General features: G+C 47.7%; 2 protein-coding genes across 4 annotated transcripts in view; both read right to left on the bottom strand.

The window, feature by feature from the left end:
- Zxdc (ZXD family zinc finger C) overlaps positions 1–8,084 on the bottom strand; it is a 35,371-nt gene extending 27,287 nt beyond the window's left edge. For 2 of the 3 annotated variants that reach the window (XM_029534830.1, XM_029534831.1), the window contains exons 1-4: positions 7,016–8,029; positions 4,783–4,935; positions 4,611–4,689; positions 3,641–3,771 (exon numbers count right to left, since the gene is read on the bottom strand). In XM_029534830.1, coding sequence (XP_029390690.1) covers positions 3,641–3,771; positions 4,611–4,689; positions 4,783–4,935; positions 7,016–7,991 — 1,339 coding nt within the window. In that variant the 5' untranslated portion in view covers positions 7,992–8,029. Of the gene's footprint in view, positions 1–3,640; positions 3,772–4,610; positions 4,690–4,782; positions 4,936–7,015 lie in introns of all 3 variants that reach the window. The other variant, XM_021190793.2, reaches the window with a different exon arrangement.
- Positions 8,085–13,282: 5,198 nt separating this feature from the next.
- Uroc1 (urocanate hydratase 1) overlaps positions 13,283–20,050 on the bottom strand; it is a 29,124-nt gene continuing 22,356 nt past the window's right edge. Inside the window, exons 18-20 of the mRNA XM_021191284.2 lie at positions 18,863–18,944; positions 16,299–16,398; positions 13,283–14,707 (exon numbers count right to left, since the gene is read on the bottom strand). Of these exons, the coding sequence (XP_021046943.1) occupies positions 14,567–14,707; positions 16,299–16,398; positions 18,863–18,944 (323 nt within the window). The 3' untranslated portion in view covers positions 13,283–14,566. The remainder of the gene's footprint in view (positions 14,708–16,298; positions 16,399–18,862; positions 18,945–20,050) is intronic.

Raw genomic sequence — 20,050 nt, 5'->3', positions numbered from 1 at the left:
GGGGTGGGGTATAGGGAACTTTCGGGATAGCATTTGAAATGTAAATAAATAAAATAAAATAAAAAGGTTAAAAAAATAAGCTTTTGGGTTTTGCCTGCTTGTCCTCATTTGCACTGGCAAGTTTATCTATCCTGCTGCCAAGGTATTCATTCCTCCACTAAATGTAGAGTCTACTTCTTCAAAATTCCAATGTATGCTGAGACATCCAGCCTTTTGGATTCTTGTATTTTCCTTTGATAGCCACTGTTGGACTATCTAGACCACAACCCGTAAGCCACTTTAATAAACCCCCTTTTTATATAGACTCATTTTAACTGTTCTGTTCCTCTAGAGAACCCTAATACAGATCATGACACTATGTTCTCAAGCACTGGTACTGACAAGTGACATATTCCAAATACCCTGGCACAAGGGATAAAGGAAAAATTATAAAGGAATATGTAGAGTATGAGTTAGTCTAAGACATGTGACATAATCAAGCTCACTCTATTCCTTCTACCCACAGCTCAGAGTTAAGTGAAAACAACTTAAAAACCTCCAAAGTTCAGTTGCAAAAAATGTGTATGAATCACATTTATTAAGCTATTTAAAAAAAAGAAAAAGAAATCCTACAGTCCTAGGGGTTGGAACTATCTCAATACATGACCAAATACAAACCTGCCCACTTCATCTCTGTGCATCACAGAAACTGAGCAAATGTTTCTAGGTCACAGGTATAAGAGGAGCCAGATCCAGCATTCCCCTGTTTATATATTTAATTCACTCACACATCAGATCTGGATTCAAGTGCTGGAGGCAACATATGTTTACAATTGCCTTTCCCTCATCCATGACAGCCTGTCATGTTGACGCTCTGTCCTCTAGAGACCCAGGAAGGGAAGGTAGAATTCTTGAGTTCAGAGGCTTGTGAGTTGGATGAATACATAGGTAGTAAGTCAGAAAAAGATCAAAGCTGAAATAATACTGTACAAACAGCTTCTGAGAAGACAGACAGAGATGCCAGAGCAAGGGGCAGTGGGTGACCTGCCTCAGTGAGTGATGGAGCCAGGCCTTAAAGCTGATGGGTGTTAGGGCACAGGGAACTGCTCAGCTAAGGCTGTCAGCGTTGCAACCCTTATTTGTCCATGACCACAGACAAGCTTCTGACTCTGCAGAGTAGCTTTTCCTTGTCTATAAAATGAGATGCATGGGGGTAGGATACGGAACAGCCTTAGAGCTTGTCTAGAAACACATCTTGAAGTTCTATGTGAGAATGAAATGAAGTCCCAAACTGCACAGAGACAGTCGGGGCCCTTCCTCACATGGCCCCACATTCCTTTAAATAGCCCACTTTCAGGTCCCTGGTACTGGCACTGCCTACCACCCTGAGGATGTTCCTGACACCACTCTCAACACTTTCAACTAGATGAGCCAAGTTTCATTTAGTCCAGTATGCAGGAGTTCTGGAGTGTCTGCATCAGGCGCCACTGCATCACGCAGAGGCCTTGACTAAGCCCTGACACACATCTCTCTGCTAAGGCTCAAAGCTCCTTGAGAACCTCAATGCTCCATCATTAACAGTGAATTGCCCAATCACTCCCAGAAGAACTGTCAAAATGAGCAGCACCTGCCTCCTGCTCACTAGTTCTGAGTTGCTCTACCAAAACTTGCTCACCAACAGCAAATGATACTAGTGGGCCTCAGCATTCATAGTTGGCCCTCCACACACATCCTTCTGGCTCAGTATCCTGTCTTCAGTATTCCTACCAGGGCAGCCTTTTCACTGTTATACCACCACCTGTGGCTCTCCATCAAGGCTCACTAGGGCTTAAAAACAGAAAACAAAACAAAACTCCACCTAACAGTAATCACTACAACTATTGGAACTGATAAATATTAATGCTTTTTATAAGCTTTAAAAGTTTCAATCACCTGAATCCCTGCAAAAACCCTATGAGGTTTAGTTTACTTTATGGATGAAGAAAAGAGGCACAGTTCTGTTTATCCCAGGACTCCTCTGAACCATGCAAGAGGCAGATTCAGGACTTGAATACAGAACTCACATTTTGAATTGTTTGAGAATTCCATCCCCTTGCAGGGCTTAAATGAGGACCTGCATGCTACTTGCTTCAGCCATAGTCCAGCTTGCACTTTAAGCCAGCAGCAGACACACAGTCTGCTTTCTGAGTACCTCTGGTCAAGCTGAACATTTTAACATTTTATGTACCACATGACCAAACTCTTCTCTTCTCTGATCCCTACATCAGATCTCAACTACTACCCCTCCTCCCCCATCCAGGTTCAAATCACAGCAAGATTTGACTCTATTTTTGCTGTTGATGGGATTCTCTTCCTTTTTGCTGTCAGCAGCTAGCCCAGAAGCAACTGTCTTACCAGGGTGACTGCAGTGCCCCTCCAAAGACCAGACTTGGCCTTGTCTCCAACATGAGCTACTATTTCCCTGTAGATTCTCCCTCTGGTCTTTCTGTTTCCAACAGCCATTCTTTAATGTCTGGCTAGCTTTTCTCCTTAAACTGATCAGGACATTCACACCCCGCCCCCTAAGAGCAGTATGGATGAACCCCTGACACCTAGAGCAGCTGGAATGTTCTTGTTTACCTCTCATATTCACTCACAACTGGCACGGTGACAGGAGGGAAAGCTTGATCACACCATCTGCACTATGTTCAGTCTGTTGTAAAAATTGGTGTTGGTCTTTATTATCCTCCTTCAGCTAAGATAACTAAAGTCTACAGATTCAGTTGAAGCCCTAAATTTAGAGTACAACAGACTCACGCTGGACTGTTCCTCCCTTAGTGGACCTTCAACTAGAGCAGGGTTGGTATAAATGGACCATACAAATAAATTAAACTTGTAAACATTTCAAAGAAAAAAGCCTGTGCTGGCTAGTTTTATGTCAATTTAGAAAAATTGAGAATTTCAATTTAGAAAAAGGTCTCCAAACATTGGTCTGTGGGAATATCTTTGAGGCATTTTCTTGATTGATGATTGATGTGGCAGGGCCAAATTCACTGTGGGTAAGGTAATACCACACACCAGCCTGTGGTCCTGGGTGCTCTAAAAAAGCAGGCTAAGTAAGCCACGGACACAAGCCAGTAAGCAGCACTCACCTATGGCCTCTGCATGAGCTCCTGCCTCCAGGTCCCTCCCTTGAGTTCTTGCCCTGACTTTCTTTGACGATGGTCTGTAACACACAAGTGTAAGCCGAGATGCTCTCCAAGTTGCTTTTGGGTGAGGTGTTTTATCACACAATAGAAACCCTAACCAAGACAAAGCCTCATGTATGCTGTTATTAAAAAATCAGACAGGCTTTATTTCTGTCCAGGTGCAATAAGACTAGCTATTTGCCATTTAGTGAGGCCAAGCTACATGCCAGACCACACACGACAGTGCACTCTTCTTCTCACTTCACCTGTCCCTCATAACCACCGAGTTAAACAGGCAGTGGGACTACAGCCTCAGACTGAATACTTCTCCAGTACACTCCCCTAAGACAGTGTGCACCTACTCTCAACCGACCAAATAAATACAGGGCTGCAACTGGCAACTACCTCAGTGCTTCTGCAACTCAAACTTACAGCTTAAGAGGCATGCTGGTGTGGCACTTTGTCTATAGCTAAAGCAACGTTTTAAATGCTACCTTCCACGGGGCATTCGAATGGCTTTGTTCCCAGGTGGGTGATACTGTGGCCCTTCAGATGCTCTGCTCTAGTGAATGACTTGCCACAGCCTTCAACAGGGCAAGTGAACCTCCGGTCATCATCATGTTTCCTGAAACGAAAAAATAAAAAAATGAATCATTACTCACAGACTCACAGGCATGAGACTTTAGACCTGAAACAGTGTACTCCCTCCATTCAAATGATCAATGCATTTCAGAATGTTCACACAGGGTTTGTTTAGCTGCCCCATAATCAGAAATTCTATTTTGATAGGTAGGTGGCCCCAGAGCCAGAAACGGAATAATTAGTGCTACAACAATCTAAGAAGAGCTGAGCCCCAAAGAAGAGAATGAAGCAATGTGAACTCTTTAGAAGTCTCTATGACCAATGTTCTTTCCAAGCCACAGACGACCAGAAGACACAAACACAGCTCGGCAGCAGTAGGAAAGATCCTTGCTAAGTAACCCTGCAAACAGTCTTTTTCTAAGTAATGCTTTCACTCTGAGCATCTCAGACCCCAGTCATGAAAACATACACAGGCCACCCACCCTCTCTGAATCCGTATAATACCAGTATTGGAGCTGTGACCAAGATGGAATGAGACACCATATCGACAAACGTCACGTGTACACAGACCCTTAGTTGTCAGTACCACTGCTGAAAGTTTACAAGATCATGAAGAAAAGTATTTCTACACCATTTAAAAGGAAAAAAAATGAAATTGTATTGACAGGATGTTAAGTAAACCAAATCAAACTTACACAGGAAATAACTGTTGTCAAGTGAAGAGGCTTAAGTGTTTTTCTTAGTTTTCTGATTTTCTAATGCACTGACACTGAGCTGCATTTTAAACTGCCTGAAATCTGTATGTAATTCACTAAGAGTGGTCTGAGACACATAGTTCATGTGCTTTTAGAACCTAAATGCCAAAATGTATGGTTCGTTTACCTTTTGTGTCTTAGAAGTTTGGACATACTGGTGAAGGTCCAGCCACAACTGTCTGAGTCACAAATAAATGGTCTTTCACCTTGTAAAAGAAAAACATGACACAGCATAGCCATGAGCAGGACAGCCACCACAAAGCATGTGTCTACATGGAGGTGCACATTGTAGCTCATACCTGTGTGACTTCGCAGGTGAATTTTCAATCGGCAGGCTTTGTCATATTGTTTATTGCACCCAGGAAAGGAGCAGGAAAAGAGCTCTTGCTCCCTGAAGTGGGCTCGATTATGGGAAAACAGGGCGCTCACTGTGATGAATGTCTTCTCACAGCCTGAATGAAGAAAGCACAGGCTCAGCTCTCAGGACAAAAATCACACAGTGCAGCTCACACAATTGACAGTGGCAGATCACAATGAACAGACAAGGAAAGACATGACTCGGAAACCAGGTCTGTAAAGCTAGGTCCACCAATGCTTAGCTTTCTAGAAGGCACAGAAGGTCCTGTCGCACATGTGATATGCAACACACAGATCACCTGTTGCGTGTGATGTAAGATTAAGAGGTTGTCTTCCAAACATAGCATTTGCTGGCCAGTTTTGCAGACAACTCTACAAAAACTAGGTTTTTACAGACTCAGTTGGTAATGCTGTCTGAAACCCAAGAAATGAGCAGGATTTAGTCGGACACAGCTTTGCAGGGCTACAACCAACCTATTAGCTCAGATTTTCTGTCCTACTAGAGTGGGAATCTGCATCTTCCACACTTTTCAATTCCCTCCAGCTTCTGCAACTGACACCCCACATCTTACCATCTGGTTTATCTTTCTCTTTCTTTTACCCATTTATTCAGGTTGCCAGCTTCACCTCTATTCTCACGGCCCCATCCTACTCCACCCTTCAGCCCAAGCAACCTACACCTCAGCAATTCCTACATCAACACTTCTTTGACAAAATGTTTGGTGCTCAAACAGGATGGAAAGTAAAAAGCTAAAAGATATTTAGGAGCTATCTTTGTTGCAGCTCTTTCTTAGGCTCTCTAAAACGCAATCACTATACAGCCCTGCATAAAATTAACAGTCCAGGGAATTTCTGCCCCATCCAAAAATCCTCTTCTTTAGTCTCAAGCTGCCTGCTTTGCTATTTAGGGCATATGTGATTAGGTTAATCCGAACATGAGCATTCTCTGCCTTAGCAACAGTCCTCACCACCCCCTATCAATAGGCAAGCTCTTTCACCCTGACTCTGTGATCTTTTCCTGAAGCCCCACATCATCATTCCCACTGCCACTTACTAGTTCATGTTGTCAAAACAACCTCTCCTTGACTAGACACTAAACCGTGTTGCTCTGCTCCCTCTCCCAGCTTCTATGGAAGCCCAAGTGATCTGCCAGCACAAGACCCTCGGGGCACCGCATGCTTTTAAGTGAGTGATCCCTGCCCTTCCCAGTATGACAGAGAATGGTGCTACCTTTACCGGGGTGACAGCAGCCATCGTCATTCTCGGATTAGGAAATGACTGCATGTTTTCAATCATCAGCCTGATGATTTCTACATCAGACTCTATCAGATACTGTGTGCATGTTAGAATACAATACTAGAATCTGTTGCTTGTAGAAGTTAAATCTGGTTCTTTCTCCCAGCCCCATACAACACACAAGATATCCTTTCTACAGTTGCTATACCCTACATATAATAATAATCTTCATATGAGAATAATCTATAATGCATATTACTAGAGCAAAGTGTATATACATGTTAATGTGCAAGCTAGGTGCTGGCTAACAGTAAAAAGAACAGACATGATTCCAGAAACTGATTAGTCTGTCAAAAATCAGTATAAAAGACACAAAAATAGCTGTGTCACACATCTGCAGAGGCTCACCCTGGTGAAGGAGCATCACTCTATTCATAATATTGGGAAGGACAGGGGTCTGATTCAATGTTTGAGACATCCTTGGGAGCTCTGTGTCCTCTAATCAATGGGGCTTCCAGAGAGGCTGGAGAGGTACCAGAGAAGCACCAATGTGTGCTCAGTATTTTAAGGTGGCATATTTCGATTTATGTGTCTTGGATCTCTGACTCCTCTGGTATTGGTCCTGACTCAACTCTGAGAAGCAGTCACTTTCAATGGAAGCATTTTAACAAAGGTTTGTATCCTCCCCACGGATAGCTGTGACTATGCATGCCACTTCGCTGTAGGAACCGAGAGCTTCATATATAAGTACCTGAAAGGAACCTCAACACAGACACGGGAGTGTTTTTGCCTTCTTCACATTTAGAACAGGGCGCATAACGCCTCCGCCCCGCCCTCCGCAAACCCTTGCCCCAAACAGCGACACCGAGTTTGGCCCTTGGGTCCAGACCTCGCCGGGTCCCGCCCGCCCGCCCCCGCAGGTCCGCGGCTCTAGCTTACCGGGGAAATCACACTTGTAAGGTCGCTCGGGCTCGAAGTGGCTGCGCTGGTGGGAGTTGAGCTTGGCGTGCGTGGGGAAGCGCTCGGCGCACACCTCGCACTTGAACAAGCTCTCCTGCTCGTGGCCCTTCATGTGCGCCTTGAGGTTGTAGACGGTGGTGAACTTCTTGCCGCAGCCGCCCACCGGGCAGCTAAAGGGACGCAGCTTGTCATGCGACTGCAGGTGCCGTTTGAGCTTGTAGGAGGTGGTGAAGGCCCAGCCGCAGCCATCCAGCGGGCACTTGAAGGGCCGCCGGCCCTGGAGGCTGCCGTGCGTCAGCAGGTGCACCTTCAACTGGTGCTTCTTGGCGAAGCTCAGCGCGCACTGCGGCTCCGGACAGCGGTAGGCCGGAGAGCCAGAGCTGGCGGCCACCGGCCCGCGGCGGGACGCAGCAGCGCTCGAGGGCTCCAGGCCCGGGGTGGTCGCGGGATGCAGGCTCGGGGCGGCTGACGCGGGCGCCGCAGCCAGCGTGAAGACGCCGCGGTCGAAGCGCACCAGGAGGTCCTGGTTGTGGATGGTGACGGTGCCCGCCAGAGCTGCGCCGGGGGCGGCGGCCGGGACCTGTTCCGTGGGGCTCGCGCCCGAGTCGGGCTCGGCCTCCTCCTGCCCGTGGGTGTCGGCCGCGCGCGGCACTTCCAGCAGTACCACGAAGGAGTCGCCGCCGTCCTCCGGGGGAGACGGGCTGGGCCCCGGGGCCTCCTCTGGACGCGGCCCGGGCCCGCCATCTTCCGGGCCCCTCAGCAGCAGCAGGCGACGGCGCCCGGGACCGGCACCGAGGGACGGCCCCGCGCCGCGGCGAAGTCGGCTCGGGCCACCGCCATGTTGGTCTCCGCGCGTGGCCGGGGTGGCCAGCACCGCCGGGAGGTCCATCTTAGGCCCAGCTGAGGCGTCCGAACCGCAGCCACCGGAGAAGAGCGGCCCAGCCCTGCCAGGCATGCGCGCGACACCTAGGGTCCGCCCCCCGGGAGTCTCTGTCAAAGCTGAGCGTAGACTACAACCGAGAGTCGCATCTCGAGCTGCGCGTGCGCAGGAGCCGTGGGCGTGGGCGTGGCGCGCGAGGGCTGTCGGGACTGTAGTCACGAGGGAGCCCAGGGGGTGGGGCAGGGGCGGAGCCTCCAACTTGTCTGAGCTTTGGTTGGAGACCCAACTTGGAAAAAAAGAGGGTCTTCAGATTTGGGCTCCTACTTTTGCATCTGGGTAGCGCAAAGGAATGAAAGCTGATTGCGTTTCTTTCTTTCTTTTTCTTTTTCTTTTTTTTATTTTTTGGATTTTTCGAGGCAGGGTTTCTCTGTATAGCCCTGGCTGTCCTGGAACTCACTCTGTAGACCAGGCTGGCCTCAAACTCAGAAATCCTCCTGCCTCTGCCTCCCAAGTGCTGGGATTAAAGGCGTGCGCCACCACGCCCGGCTTGCTGATTGCGTTTCTTAAGAGTTCCTGTGCCCTCTGTACTTTGAAAATACGAGCTAATTCAACCTGTGATTGCCAGGTGTAAGGAAACAAGTCAAGTTTACCTGTGACCACAGGATCCAGAACTGGCACTCAGGCTTTGAACCTCTCCACTTTACTTGTCATCTCTCTGTGACCTTGCCGAAGAGCGCGTCTATCTGCTGCTACTGGGCCAAAGACCTGATTTGCCCTGTAGCCGGTCCTGATGGGATCCCTACCTAAACCACTAAAGACATTCCGTGTTTTCTTGATATGTGTCAGCCTTCTGAGTTACTCGTTCCCTGAACTCTATAACCCCCCCTTGTCTCATATGGATTCATCTGGAATCACACCACTCCTGTCATCGCCACTCAAATTCAAACTTATTTCACTCCTAGGTTCTCAAACAGCTAAGGAACCTGTCTTCAGCCCCCTTTTACCCAACTCTCTCCCGGTCCCCACCCCATTTCTGTCCTTTCTGCCTCCAGCCTGTTTTCTGTAGGTCAGGCTTTAGTCTTCTGAAAGTGTACATACTATTAAAACCTTGCCAACCTGGCATTTGCACCTACCCTGGTTTACCCCCTTCCCCACCAATCTGCCCCTTAAAATGCAAGGGCATCTCCCTCCCGCTGCGTCTCCCCGAAGAGGGATGTAAATATGTCTACACAAAAACTACTTGCATGCTTATAGTAATCTTTGTTACAACTTGCCAGGGGAAACAATGCAAGTGTTCATTGTCAGATGAATATATATTCATACAGTGGAATATTTTGAGCCATAACAGAGTTTTGCAAGTTATGTCATGACCAAACCTATGAAAAATATTTCAGCCACAAAAGAGAATGTGTTATAATGCCATGTATATGAAATGTCCAGAAGAGCTAAATTATACAGACAGTAGATTAGTGGGAGATGGGGAATTAGGGCTAGTCTCTAATAGGGGTGGGTTCTCCAAGAAGCAAAAGTTTTTGGCATTAAAAGTGTTGATTGAATAGCACATTTGATATACAAAAGCTACTGACAACAAACGACAGCAATTACTCCTCTGTATGCTTCTATTAAAAATACATTTAAAAATGAACACAGAAATAGGAAGAGCACATCTGTTTGTGAAAGAACCTTACTTGTCTGAGTATGTGCTTATGCACTCGGTGGTGGTTTGTGTATGCTCGGCCCAGGGAGTAGCACTATTAGGTGTGGACCTGTTGGAGTAGGTGTGTCACTGTGGGTGTGGACTATAAGACCCTCACCACAGCTGCCTAGAAGTCAGTCTTTCACTAGCAGCCTTCAGATGAAGATGTTGAACTCTCAGCTCTTCCTGTACCATGCCTCCCTGGATGCCTCCATGTTTCTGCCTTGATAATGGACTGAACCTCTGAACCTGTAAGCCAGCCCCAATCAAATGTTGTCCTTATAAGAGTTGCCTTGGTCATAGTGTCTGTTTACAGCAGTAAAACCCTAACTAAGACAGAAATTGGTACCAGGGCCTGGGGTGTTGCTGTGATAGGCCTGACCATGGTTTGTTTAGAAGAATGTGGATTTGGGGACTTTGGATTTGAAAAGCCACGCAATGTTTTAAGTGGAGTTAATGGGCTATCCCAGTAGGAATATGGAAGTCTTTGTTGCTGTGAGTGATTTCAACTGTACAGACCCGGCCCAAGAGGTTTCGGGCAGAAGAATCTCAGTGTGTGGCCTAGAGACTGTTTTTGTAGTATTTTGGTGAAGATCGTGGTTGCTTTTTGCCCTTGTCTGAATAGTCTGCCTAAGGCTAAGGTGAAGAGAATCATGTTAATTGCATTGACAAAGTCTCAGAAATGCCCATTATAGACTTTGTTCTCTGGTTAAGTCTCATGAAGAACGTTTTGAATAAGCATAGCAAGCTTAGAAAGGAAAAATATTAAAAATATGGTTTAAGTATTAAAGGGGCACCAGGAAGCGAAATGAAAGTGAAATTTTTTTTCTAGAAAGATCCTTGATGCCACCTTCATGGTGAGGTGGAGAAAGGGGGTTTGAGTAGGTTCCCTTTGGTACATTGAGTTTGTAGTTAGGTGTATATGTGTGCGTGTGCATGCGCACGCATATAGGGGGGGTGGGAGGACAACTTAACAGTTCACTCCTTCCACTGTGTAGGTTGGGGGTTTAATTCAGGTCATTGGGCATGGTAGCAGGTGCCTTTAAGCACTGATCCAGCTCAATGACTCTAGTGAGTGTTTTAGACCACAAACAAGTATTTTAGAAATTAAATTCTAGATTTAGAAACTATTTTCCTACTATAGAAAATATTTTGATAATTCCTTTAAAACTTAAATGTAGAATTATAATGTGACCCCCATAGTAGAGTTCTAGATGCAGACCCAAGAGCAAGGCCTTGGGTAGATACATGCACATCTGGCTCACAGCAGGATTTACAGGAACCCACAAGCCCTTCAATGACTGAAGGGCTAAGCAAATGTGGTTCATCAGATGGAGTTTGTGGAAGGGCATTCTGCTATATGCTGCCACGTGGAAGAACTCAAGGACATGACACAGTGGGTGAGTAAGCCAATCACAAAAGGATAAGTGCTATATGCCTCTACATCTTTGAGGTCTCTGGAGCACACAATACAATAGGGTGAAAGTAGACTGATGAATACCAGGAACTGAGGAGGGGGCAGTGTCTGCTTGGGCTGATGAAAAGCTGGCTCCTAGACCTGGGTGGTGGGAACTGCCACATAGCACCATGGGGTGCTTCAGGCCAGTGAGTTGCATCCTGGAACTTAGTGTGAATTGGAAACTTAAGGGTTCTTTGGAAAGTCAGTTTTGTAGGATGGTGTTTTGCTGGGGCAAACATGTGAAGGACTGTTTTCCTGAAGTGGACACAGGCAAAAAGACTATGGTAGACTTGTATAGGAACATTTTACTAACACAGACACAGGTGAAAATATGTTCTGCTAAAATAAGCATGTGAAAGGACATGTGATAAAGAATTCTTTGCTAACAACATACATGTATTGGTCCACCTTACATTGCATAGTTGAGTGGTGTTTGTCAGGACTCCATAGAGAGAAATGCACCAAAAAACTTCTGGTGGTGTGCTGCAGTTTCTGCAGACTGAGTGATTGGCAAGTAATGTCAGCCGAGACAGACCCACATGCTAAGACAAGACCCATAGAGGACATGAGATGTTTAGAGGGTATAAATAGGACTCAATGGGCAGTGACCGAGGCTGAGCAAGGCTCGCCTATGGAGCTAGCTGTACAATGCCTGTTGGAGTCTTGGTTGATCTTTGATTCTCTGAGAGAGGCACAGCCAAGAACTTTCCCCGGCACCCCTCTGGATCCCCCCTACTGACTTGTGCAGAGGGTGAGGCCTGGCTGTCTCTGCTAGGTAGTGCCACTGTGCCGATTCATGTTTGCTATCCGGACTCTACCAGACTGGACTGCTGATATATCTAAGTGGATCAAGCTGCCACTGCTGACCTGTGAACTGAACTGACAATTTCAAGACAACACAGATTTGAATTGCTCCAAAGAACTTTTTAAACAGGTGCACTTCCCCCATATCCTTTCTTTTCTACTACCTCTGGTGGGTGGTGGGCTAAAATGGAAGTTAAAGCATTTAAGAACCATCATTAAAAACAGGCATTTTAAAAAATTAAAGTTACAGTTGTGTGTTTTACTACAATGCAAGAAAAAAAGAAAATGTGTTGGAAATCAGTGGGTAGCATGTTGACATTATTCTCTTCTGTATTCTCTGCCTTTTCAAGAGTGTCTTAGTAATTTTTAGGACACCTGTCATTGGGTGGATGCAAGCTTTCGGGTTTGCCAGGAGTCATCTTGCCTGCTCTGCACTGCACACTCTCGTCTGTGGTTTGTCTAGACCTCCTCACCCAGGTCTCCTGCTGCCTTCTGCTGCACCTCACCCTCTTTTAGGAACACTTTCTTCTACTTCTTCCAAGTTGGGATGCTCAGGTCCTGGTTCCAGCAAGGATCAGGAAAGTCACTGTGGTTTTCAGGCAGAGATATGACACACTGTTGCTGCACTTTGCAAGGATCTCCACAAGAGTATAATTAGGCTGAGATTGGAGGCAGGGAACCTACATAGAGGCCAATGAGAAATGTGAGCAAGATTAACCTCATGGGCAATAGTGGAAGCCAATCAGATCAGGGCCCATTCCACTCCACCCAGCGTAGGCAGAGCCCTGCCTGTCCATACTACTGTGTTGGGGGACATTTCAGTATCACCCTACAAGATGGTAGCTTGTTTTCAAATGCTACTACATGTACTTATCTGTTCAACTAAATTTTATTTTACTCTCTCTCTCTCTCTCTCTCTCTCTCTCTCTCTCTCTCTCTCTCTCTCTCTCTCTCTCTCTCTCTNTCTCTCTCTCTCTCTCTCTCTGTGTGTGTGTCTGTGTGTGTCTGTGTGTCTGTGTGTGTGTGTGTTCTAAATATGTGCTCAACCATTGAGCCTCCACCAACCTCTAGAAGAATTGCATTTTTATAAATAAGCATGTTCCTGACTTTTAGGGGGAGAGTGGAATAGGCCTAGCCTAAACCTGTATGTAATTTTAATCTCATTATATTTCAGTTACACATATGAAGTAGAACTAAATTTACTTTAAATGAATTAAAATGTCAAAATTTACAATTGAGTTTCTTGTTCACACTACTCACATCTGAATACTGGACATGTGAGGTGTCCGTCCTATCAGAAGACAAGAGATCTAGGTATTGTGGCTCTGCTGTGCATATTTGGAAACTGAGGCTCAGAGGCTCAGAGGCTCAGAGGCCCCAGTCCCTCACTGAAGGATGTCTGGTTCCTTTTTGATTTAGGAAAATCTTTATTTTATGCAAGAAACAGACCAAAATGCCAGAAAGCCAATTTTGGCCTATGCTATGGCTGCAGATGGGCTAAAGGCTTATTCCAAAGCTGTGCAGGGAGGTGAGGGGACCTTTAGAGGCGGAGCTAGGGGGAGGCCTTTAGGTTCCTGGAACACACCCTTGAGGCATTGGAGGACTTGGGTCCAAGTGTCTCTTCTTTCTTCCTGGCTTATAGTGTAAGCAGTGCTCCCTGCCATTGCCAGAGGCCCAAAGCAACAGGACTTCCTTATCTTGGGTGGGAACATCCAGAATGGTGAGCCAAAAAAAAAAAAAAAAAAATCCCTTTTCTCTTTGTAAGTTAACTGCCTCAGTTTAGGGGACAACACAGCAGGAGAGCTGGCTTGGTGAAGATTGAAAAGAGGACACAGGGCATGGTAGTGGGAAGGGGCCTAAAAGCTGGGTATTGGGGGGTAGGAGGCACTATAAAGTAGTGGCAACTTCCAGAGGGAGGAGGAGGAAGCACAGCTACCCAACTCTGTGCTTCAGAGGCAAGGCTGGTGTAGGTCTGGTTGGATTGCCGGCCATGGGAAAGGTATGGTAGCTTTCCATAGGAAATCCAGCTTACGGCTTATGCAGGATTCCAGATCTACCCAGAGACCTCTGGAAGTGGTTGGTTCTGTTTTACATGGTCACGCAGCTGGCCTGGAGAGCGTCTTTTCTCCACATGTTGCAGCAGCACCTGGCCACTTTGCCTCAGAGACTCTGTTATCCACTCCTGTTAGCTCAGTCTGTGCCATGTGCTTGCCTCTACTTTAGTCTTTATCTCCTGTCTATCTTCCCCATACTACTCAGCACCGAGGACTTGGTGTGAGCACTTTGTATACCCATGCCAGGTTCTCTGAGGAACCGGAAGTGATGGATGGCATAGACAAGGGATGGCTGGGTAACAGTGCGCGGACAGTAGTAGATGGGAGACTGAACAGCACATATAGAAGGTAACAGAGAATCTTGTGAGGTGGGCGCCAGCTTGGCCAGCATTCAAGGTTCCTTCTTATCCAAGCTGGAGTCTACTCTACTGTAGGCTTACAGGCCTGTTCATGAATAAGATGTACCCTGCCCTCCAACCAGTGGTCAAAGACAAGTGCCTTCACCTTGATAGGCCTCTGTGGTTCACTATGTGGGACACCAAGAGTGCCATGTATGGATGCAGTGGGGTGGGGAAGGGTGATGAGCTGCGAGGGGAGAGCAGTGGGAAGAAGGGGATCGATCAAGAGGGCCGTCTTCTCAGGGCCGCAGGGCCTGCTGTAGCACTTGTTCATCTGCCACCTCGTGGGGAAGTGTCACCACCAGGCCACTGTTCTCCTGCATTGTCTGGCAGATGATCTCATAGGCCTTGGGGTTTCCAGACCAGCAGCGCCGCGCCACCTGCAGAAGCCGAGCACATAGCATTGGTATCAAGATCACGGGGATCTATCTGCACATGGTGTCTTGCCTCCCAAACTCTGTCCGTTTCTACTTGGAGATTTCAGAGCCTCCTTTGTGTCTGCCCAGCTCAGAACCCCTGCTCTCTTACCTGGAACATATAAGTGACTAACTCTCTTTCAATCTGAAACCAGCCCTACCTCCCACCCCTAAGAATGACCAGCCTGACATTTATAGAGGACACTGCCTGGTCAAAATGAGCTCATCCCTAGAACTCATTCATCCTTTCTCCTTTCAGAATCCTCATCACCAGCCGCATCACCATCCTCATCCTTGACCTGCTTCCTCCCTCGTGCCTGGTCTGTCCTAAGTGATGACGATGGAGCCTTCCCATCAAGCTGTCACCAACCATCACCAAGCTACCCCCTGACCTATATCTATACTATTGAAAGTGGGGTCTCCTAGGAGGAAACCCTATAATGTCTCACTGTAACTCCTAGTGTCAGGATGAGGAGCCCTGCTTCCTGCTCAAGTGCTGAAGTTAGTGGCTCTTGGTGAGTGACCCTACCAGAGCCTCCCTGCCTGCACCTGCCTCTGGGTACAATCTCTGTCATCCAGAGCTACAATCTGCACTCTGGTCCTTTGCTCTGGAATCCCTCCTCAGCTTGCTCACACCCTATGTACCTTTTTTCATTGTTACCTGACCTCCATTCTCTGGTTGACCAATCTGGGCTGTTTGAGATGTGGTTTGGGAGAGGAATCTGCCCCATTTCCCCTTCAGGATGCAAAGACGGGCCATAATTGCAGTACTGAAGGTTTATCTAGCTTCTAAAATGTCGTTTATCTAGCTTCTTTGGCTGCCTTCGAAAGTGGCAGTGAGGGTTGATGTAACTGTCGGACACAGGCAAAGCCCACCCAACACAGCAAAAAGGAATAGCAACACCAAGCAGTGAAAGATGAGCCTTAAAAGGGAGATCTTGGGGTCAGGGTACAGCAAAATGCTGGACTGAGCATGCCTGAGGCCCTGGGTTCCATCACAGCCCCCAAACAGTGAGACATCAACACCAGTGCAGGGGATGCTTCAGGAGGCAGGACTGAGCCCACCAGGGTCCCTCTGCATGTAGAGAAGCTATACTGCAGGGTGTGACCAGAGACAAGGATAACCAAAGGAAAGTGTGGAAAAACAGTTGGGAAGGGATGGTGAAAGGGGGGCCCTGGGGTCTAGAGAGAAGGCTTAGCAGTCAAGAGCACTGGCTGCTCTTCCAGAGGATCTAGGTTCAGTTCCCAGCATTCACATGGTGGCTCACAACAGTATCTCCAGTTCCAAGGGATCTGATGCCCTCTTCTGACCCTTGAGGGTATGAGACACACACATGATTCTCTCTCTCTCTCTCTCTCTCTCTCTCTCTCTCTCTCTCTCTCTCTCTCTCTCTCTCTTAAAAATAAACCTTTTAAAAAAGAGGGAGCCCTGGAAGGGTTTGGAATGGAGTCCTACTGGGGAAGGGCGAGAATCGCAGTCCAGACTTCCAACCTGGATAAGCAGAGCCACATAGAAGAGGGGTAGCGAGGAGCTGAAGAGTTCAGGGGGACTTACACCATTGGAGACATCCCAGCTGAGCATCATCCTGGCTTTCTGTTCAGCCTCCGCAGTTCCATCTAGAACAAGGCCAAATCCCCCATTGATGACCTCACCCCTGCAAGAGACAGAACAGTTCCCAGATAACTCTCTGCATCGTCAACTTGCCTGGAGCAGGAATGCTTGCAAGACTTCAGGCACCAGCACCAGGGGGATGCCTTGTCATATTGACCTCTACCTCATAAAGCCATGTGGCCAGCAGAACAGAGCAGCTACATCCTGGCTTCTCAGATAATTATGCTTCTGAGTCGGTTTTGCCCACTTCATGTATCTTCCCAATAACCCCCTCCCCTTGTCTCCCCCTCCCCCATCACCTTCTGCTTGATGCCTGTTTGTCCATCAGAATGGGTAAACGATCTTTCTCATTGTACTCAGGCTGTGTACATGCTGGTCAAGTGCTCTGGTGCTGAGCTACATACACCCTGGTCTCCAATAGTGTTCAAAGAAGGGAGGGAGGTTGCTTCACAGGACCCTCAGAAGCGGTGATTAAGCATAGATGGGCACACAGGAAGGCTGGCTGAAAGCTGCTGTGCCCCACGTGGGCTGCTAGTTGCCCAGATGACTGACTGCCTAGAGGCTACCTGAGCTTACCTGGTCTGTGAAATGATATGAAGTCTACCCACATGCCATCCTTTCCTATAGAAATAGCCCAGAAAAGACTTTGCTAAGTAAGTACAGTTGCTCCCACTCAGTGACTTGACTGAATGGCCATGTCCTGCAGACATAGTCTGGTGCCAAGGGGACACACAGCACACAAGCAGTCACCAAGCTGACACTCCAAAAGGAGTTCGAGGAGGCCAAGGCTACGGAGTGAGCTAAACTTGACGCACAGCTGTGGGTGGTGACCTTGCACAGCTTGCACTGGGAAGAGACTCTCCACAGAGCACTAGGAGACCGTCCAGGAAATGAGAAGCAAGTCAAGAAGCCTGAGGGCAAACAGCTTAGACTCTTAGATTCCTGCCAAACAAGGAAGAAAGTAAAGCCACAGAACTGGGTGTGGTTTGTTCTTGGAGAAGCAACAGGGTGAGCCAGGTCCCTCGGCCCCTTTGGCAGTGGTGCGTCCCACATCCTCCCTGCAAATTCCCAGACCATCTGCTGTTTGTCTTGTGAGGCTTGGGGCAAGCTTCAGTCTCTTTAACAGTCACACTCATCCCCTCTCCTGCACACCATAACCAGGGAGCTCTTTTCTGTGTTGTTTTTCTCCAGCTAGGACATGCGCTATGGTCACATTTGCCATTAATTAAAGCCACCTGACTGAGTTGCAGCTCAGAATTTTAGTCTTGGTGGGCATGAGGCCAAGCCAGCTGTCTGAATGCACTGGGAAGTTGGTTAACGGAAGGACTTGGCTCTTCAGGACAGAGAGGCTTGCCTGGAACCAGCCCATACTCACTCTCCCACCTCCCCACCTCCCCACCTCCTCTCTCTCTCTCTCTCTCTCTCTCTCTCTCTCTCTCTCTCTCTCTCTCTCTCTCTCTCTCTTTCTCTTTCTCACAGGTCATAGCACCCCGACTGCTCAGAGCAGCCAGGGCCCCAGCTTTGAGCAGCTTTGGGAATCCCAGACAAGATACTTTCCTAGCAGAGGCAAACCCTCTGAGCCTCAGTTTCTTCATCTGTAAAGCCTATGTTTTTTCTGCAATTCGGGAGAGGGAATACTGAAAAGAGATCAGTGAATGATGCTGCATAGACCTTGTCTGAGGAATCTGAGTTAATATTTTCAGCAGCAGAGGAATGGCCAATGCCAATCAGAATGAGTCCCCTAGAGTTTGGGTGTTAAATGTTTGCTTGTGGGAGGTGGTGGAACTTTAAGGGGTGGGGTCTCATGGGAGGTCTTCAAGTCATTGAGAAGTGCCTTTGCATGAGATCCTGGTTTCTTCTTTTCCCTGTCATGAATGAATCGTTCTGTCTGCATTCCTAGAGGCTCCTGTCATACTGTGCTGTCTAAATGCAATGTGGTCAACTGACCATGAACTGTGACCTGTGAAGTTGTGAGCCAGATAAGCCTTTCCTCTTGACAAGCTGGGGATTTCTACTGTCACAGGAACAGAAAGATGACCAACTCAGAGACCATCATAGAGACCCCAATGACCCTGCCCTGGCGCTGACTGGAAAGTGACCTGTGTGAATAGCTGTAAGCTGGGGAGAGTGGGAAGCCTAGAACCTGTTGTCCTGGCAACCATGCACTCCCACTCTTTAAACGGAGATAATTATAGTGGGAATGGGAATATGGAAACGAATGTGGCTGTTACTCATCCTGGCCTTTGTGTCCTATATGATAGGTACAGGCCAAACTGCTGGAGTTGCTTTATGCAAGTCTCCCTCTCTGCCCCTCCATCCTCTGTACCCCAACATACTGACCCCTGGTTCTCAGCTCACCTGAGGAATGCATTAACACAAAGCCCTCAATAGAACAAGTAGTCAGGGACCTAAGTCCAAGAACTGCAGGCCCCCAGACCTGCCCCTGCCCCAAGAGGACCCCATGTTCTCCATACCAGTCCACAGCCTGATTTCTGATGTCTTCTTACCAGCCTACACCCCCTCCATTGTGAAGTGCAACCCAGGTGGCACCACGACAGGCATCTCCCACGAAGTTCTGCACGGCCATGTCTGCAGAGGAAGGGAAGCATGCGCCATCATTCCTTGCACTAGGTGGTCCCGAGGGCCAGACAGGCTTATGCTAATTCTTGGGACTGAAGAACAGTGTGTCAGGGAAGTAGGGGAACTGAGACAGGGGAGTCTAGAAACAGAGGAAGCAGGAGAAATGGACAAAGCCCAGCTGTACCTATTATCCTTCACGACAGCTACACTCTCTGGCACTGAATTCTCGTCCATGTCTAGGGCAGGGATTGCAAAGAAATGACACTTTCTGACTCCATCAGAGAAGTGAGATCCCTAAGTTGGCAGCGGGACTTGAGAGGTGGCCCCCTCAGCAAATGAATGTGCTGTCCCTTTAAATGCTGGTAGCTCTCCCCCAAGTAGGTTTGTTTCAGATAAAGCTCTCCAGAGAAACCCAGAAGTCACTCTGACTCAAGCTTTTAGATGACTTAGATAAATCTGCTTATTATCACACTCAACTCTACCGAGGAGGCATTCCTGTCCAACATTTTTTTTTGGACTGAGCAATGTCTGAAGATGGGTGAACTCCAACTGAGCATGCTCAGTTGAGAAGTGTCTTCCTATATGAGCATGTACATGCCTCTGGCTTCCCTTACTAGGGACAGTGCTTTGGCAGCGCGATGGCTAGCCACTCACTATTTCAGTCCTAGTTTTGGTTTTCCTCAGTTGCTTTGCTGCAGCAGAAGCGAGCCCATCATTAATGGGCAGCCACATAGACAGCAAGCTATGGAGCCAGGCCCCGTGGTGAAGCAGAACCCCTTCCAGCTGCCTTCTAGGCATCTAACGTGCTGAAGGACAGATGTGAGTAGGCCTGTGAAAGTTGCCATTTTGCCATCCTGGAGACACAGGCATAAAACTGTAGCTTCTTCCTGTAACTCTTTAATCTCCCCTCTCACCCCAAATTCTCACAGAGATCAGGGAACCTAGGCTCTACCACTCCTGGGGCTGGGTGAGGAAGAAGAGGAGGGAGAAGAAGAAAAAGAAGAAGGAAAAGAAGAGGAGGAAGAGGAGGAGGAGGAGGAAGAAGAAGAGGAGGAGGAGGAAGAGGAGGAAGAGGAGGAAGAAGAGGAAGAGGAGGAAGAGGAGGAAGAAGAGGA

This window comes from Mus pahari, chromosome 2 (assembly GCF_900095145.1).
Source record: "Mus pahari chromosome 2, PAHARI_EIJ_v1.1, whole genome shotgun sequence".
In the NCBI taxonomy this organism is placed as follows: domain Eukaryota; kingdom Metazoa; phylum Chordata; class Mammalia; order Rodentia; family Muridae; genus Mus; species Mus pahari.
This window is presented reverse-complemented; position numbering and strand designations above follow the sequence as displayed.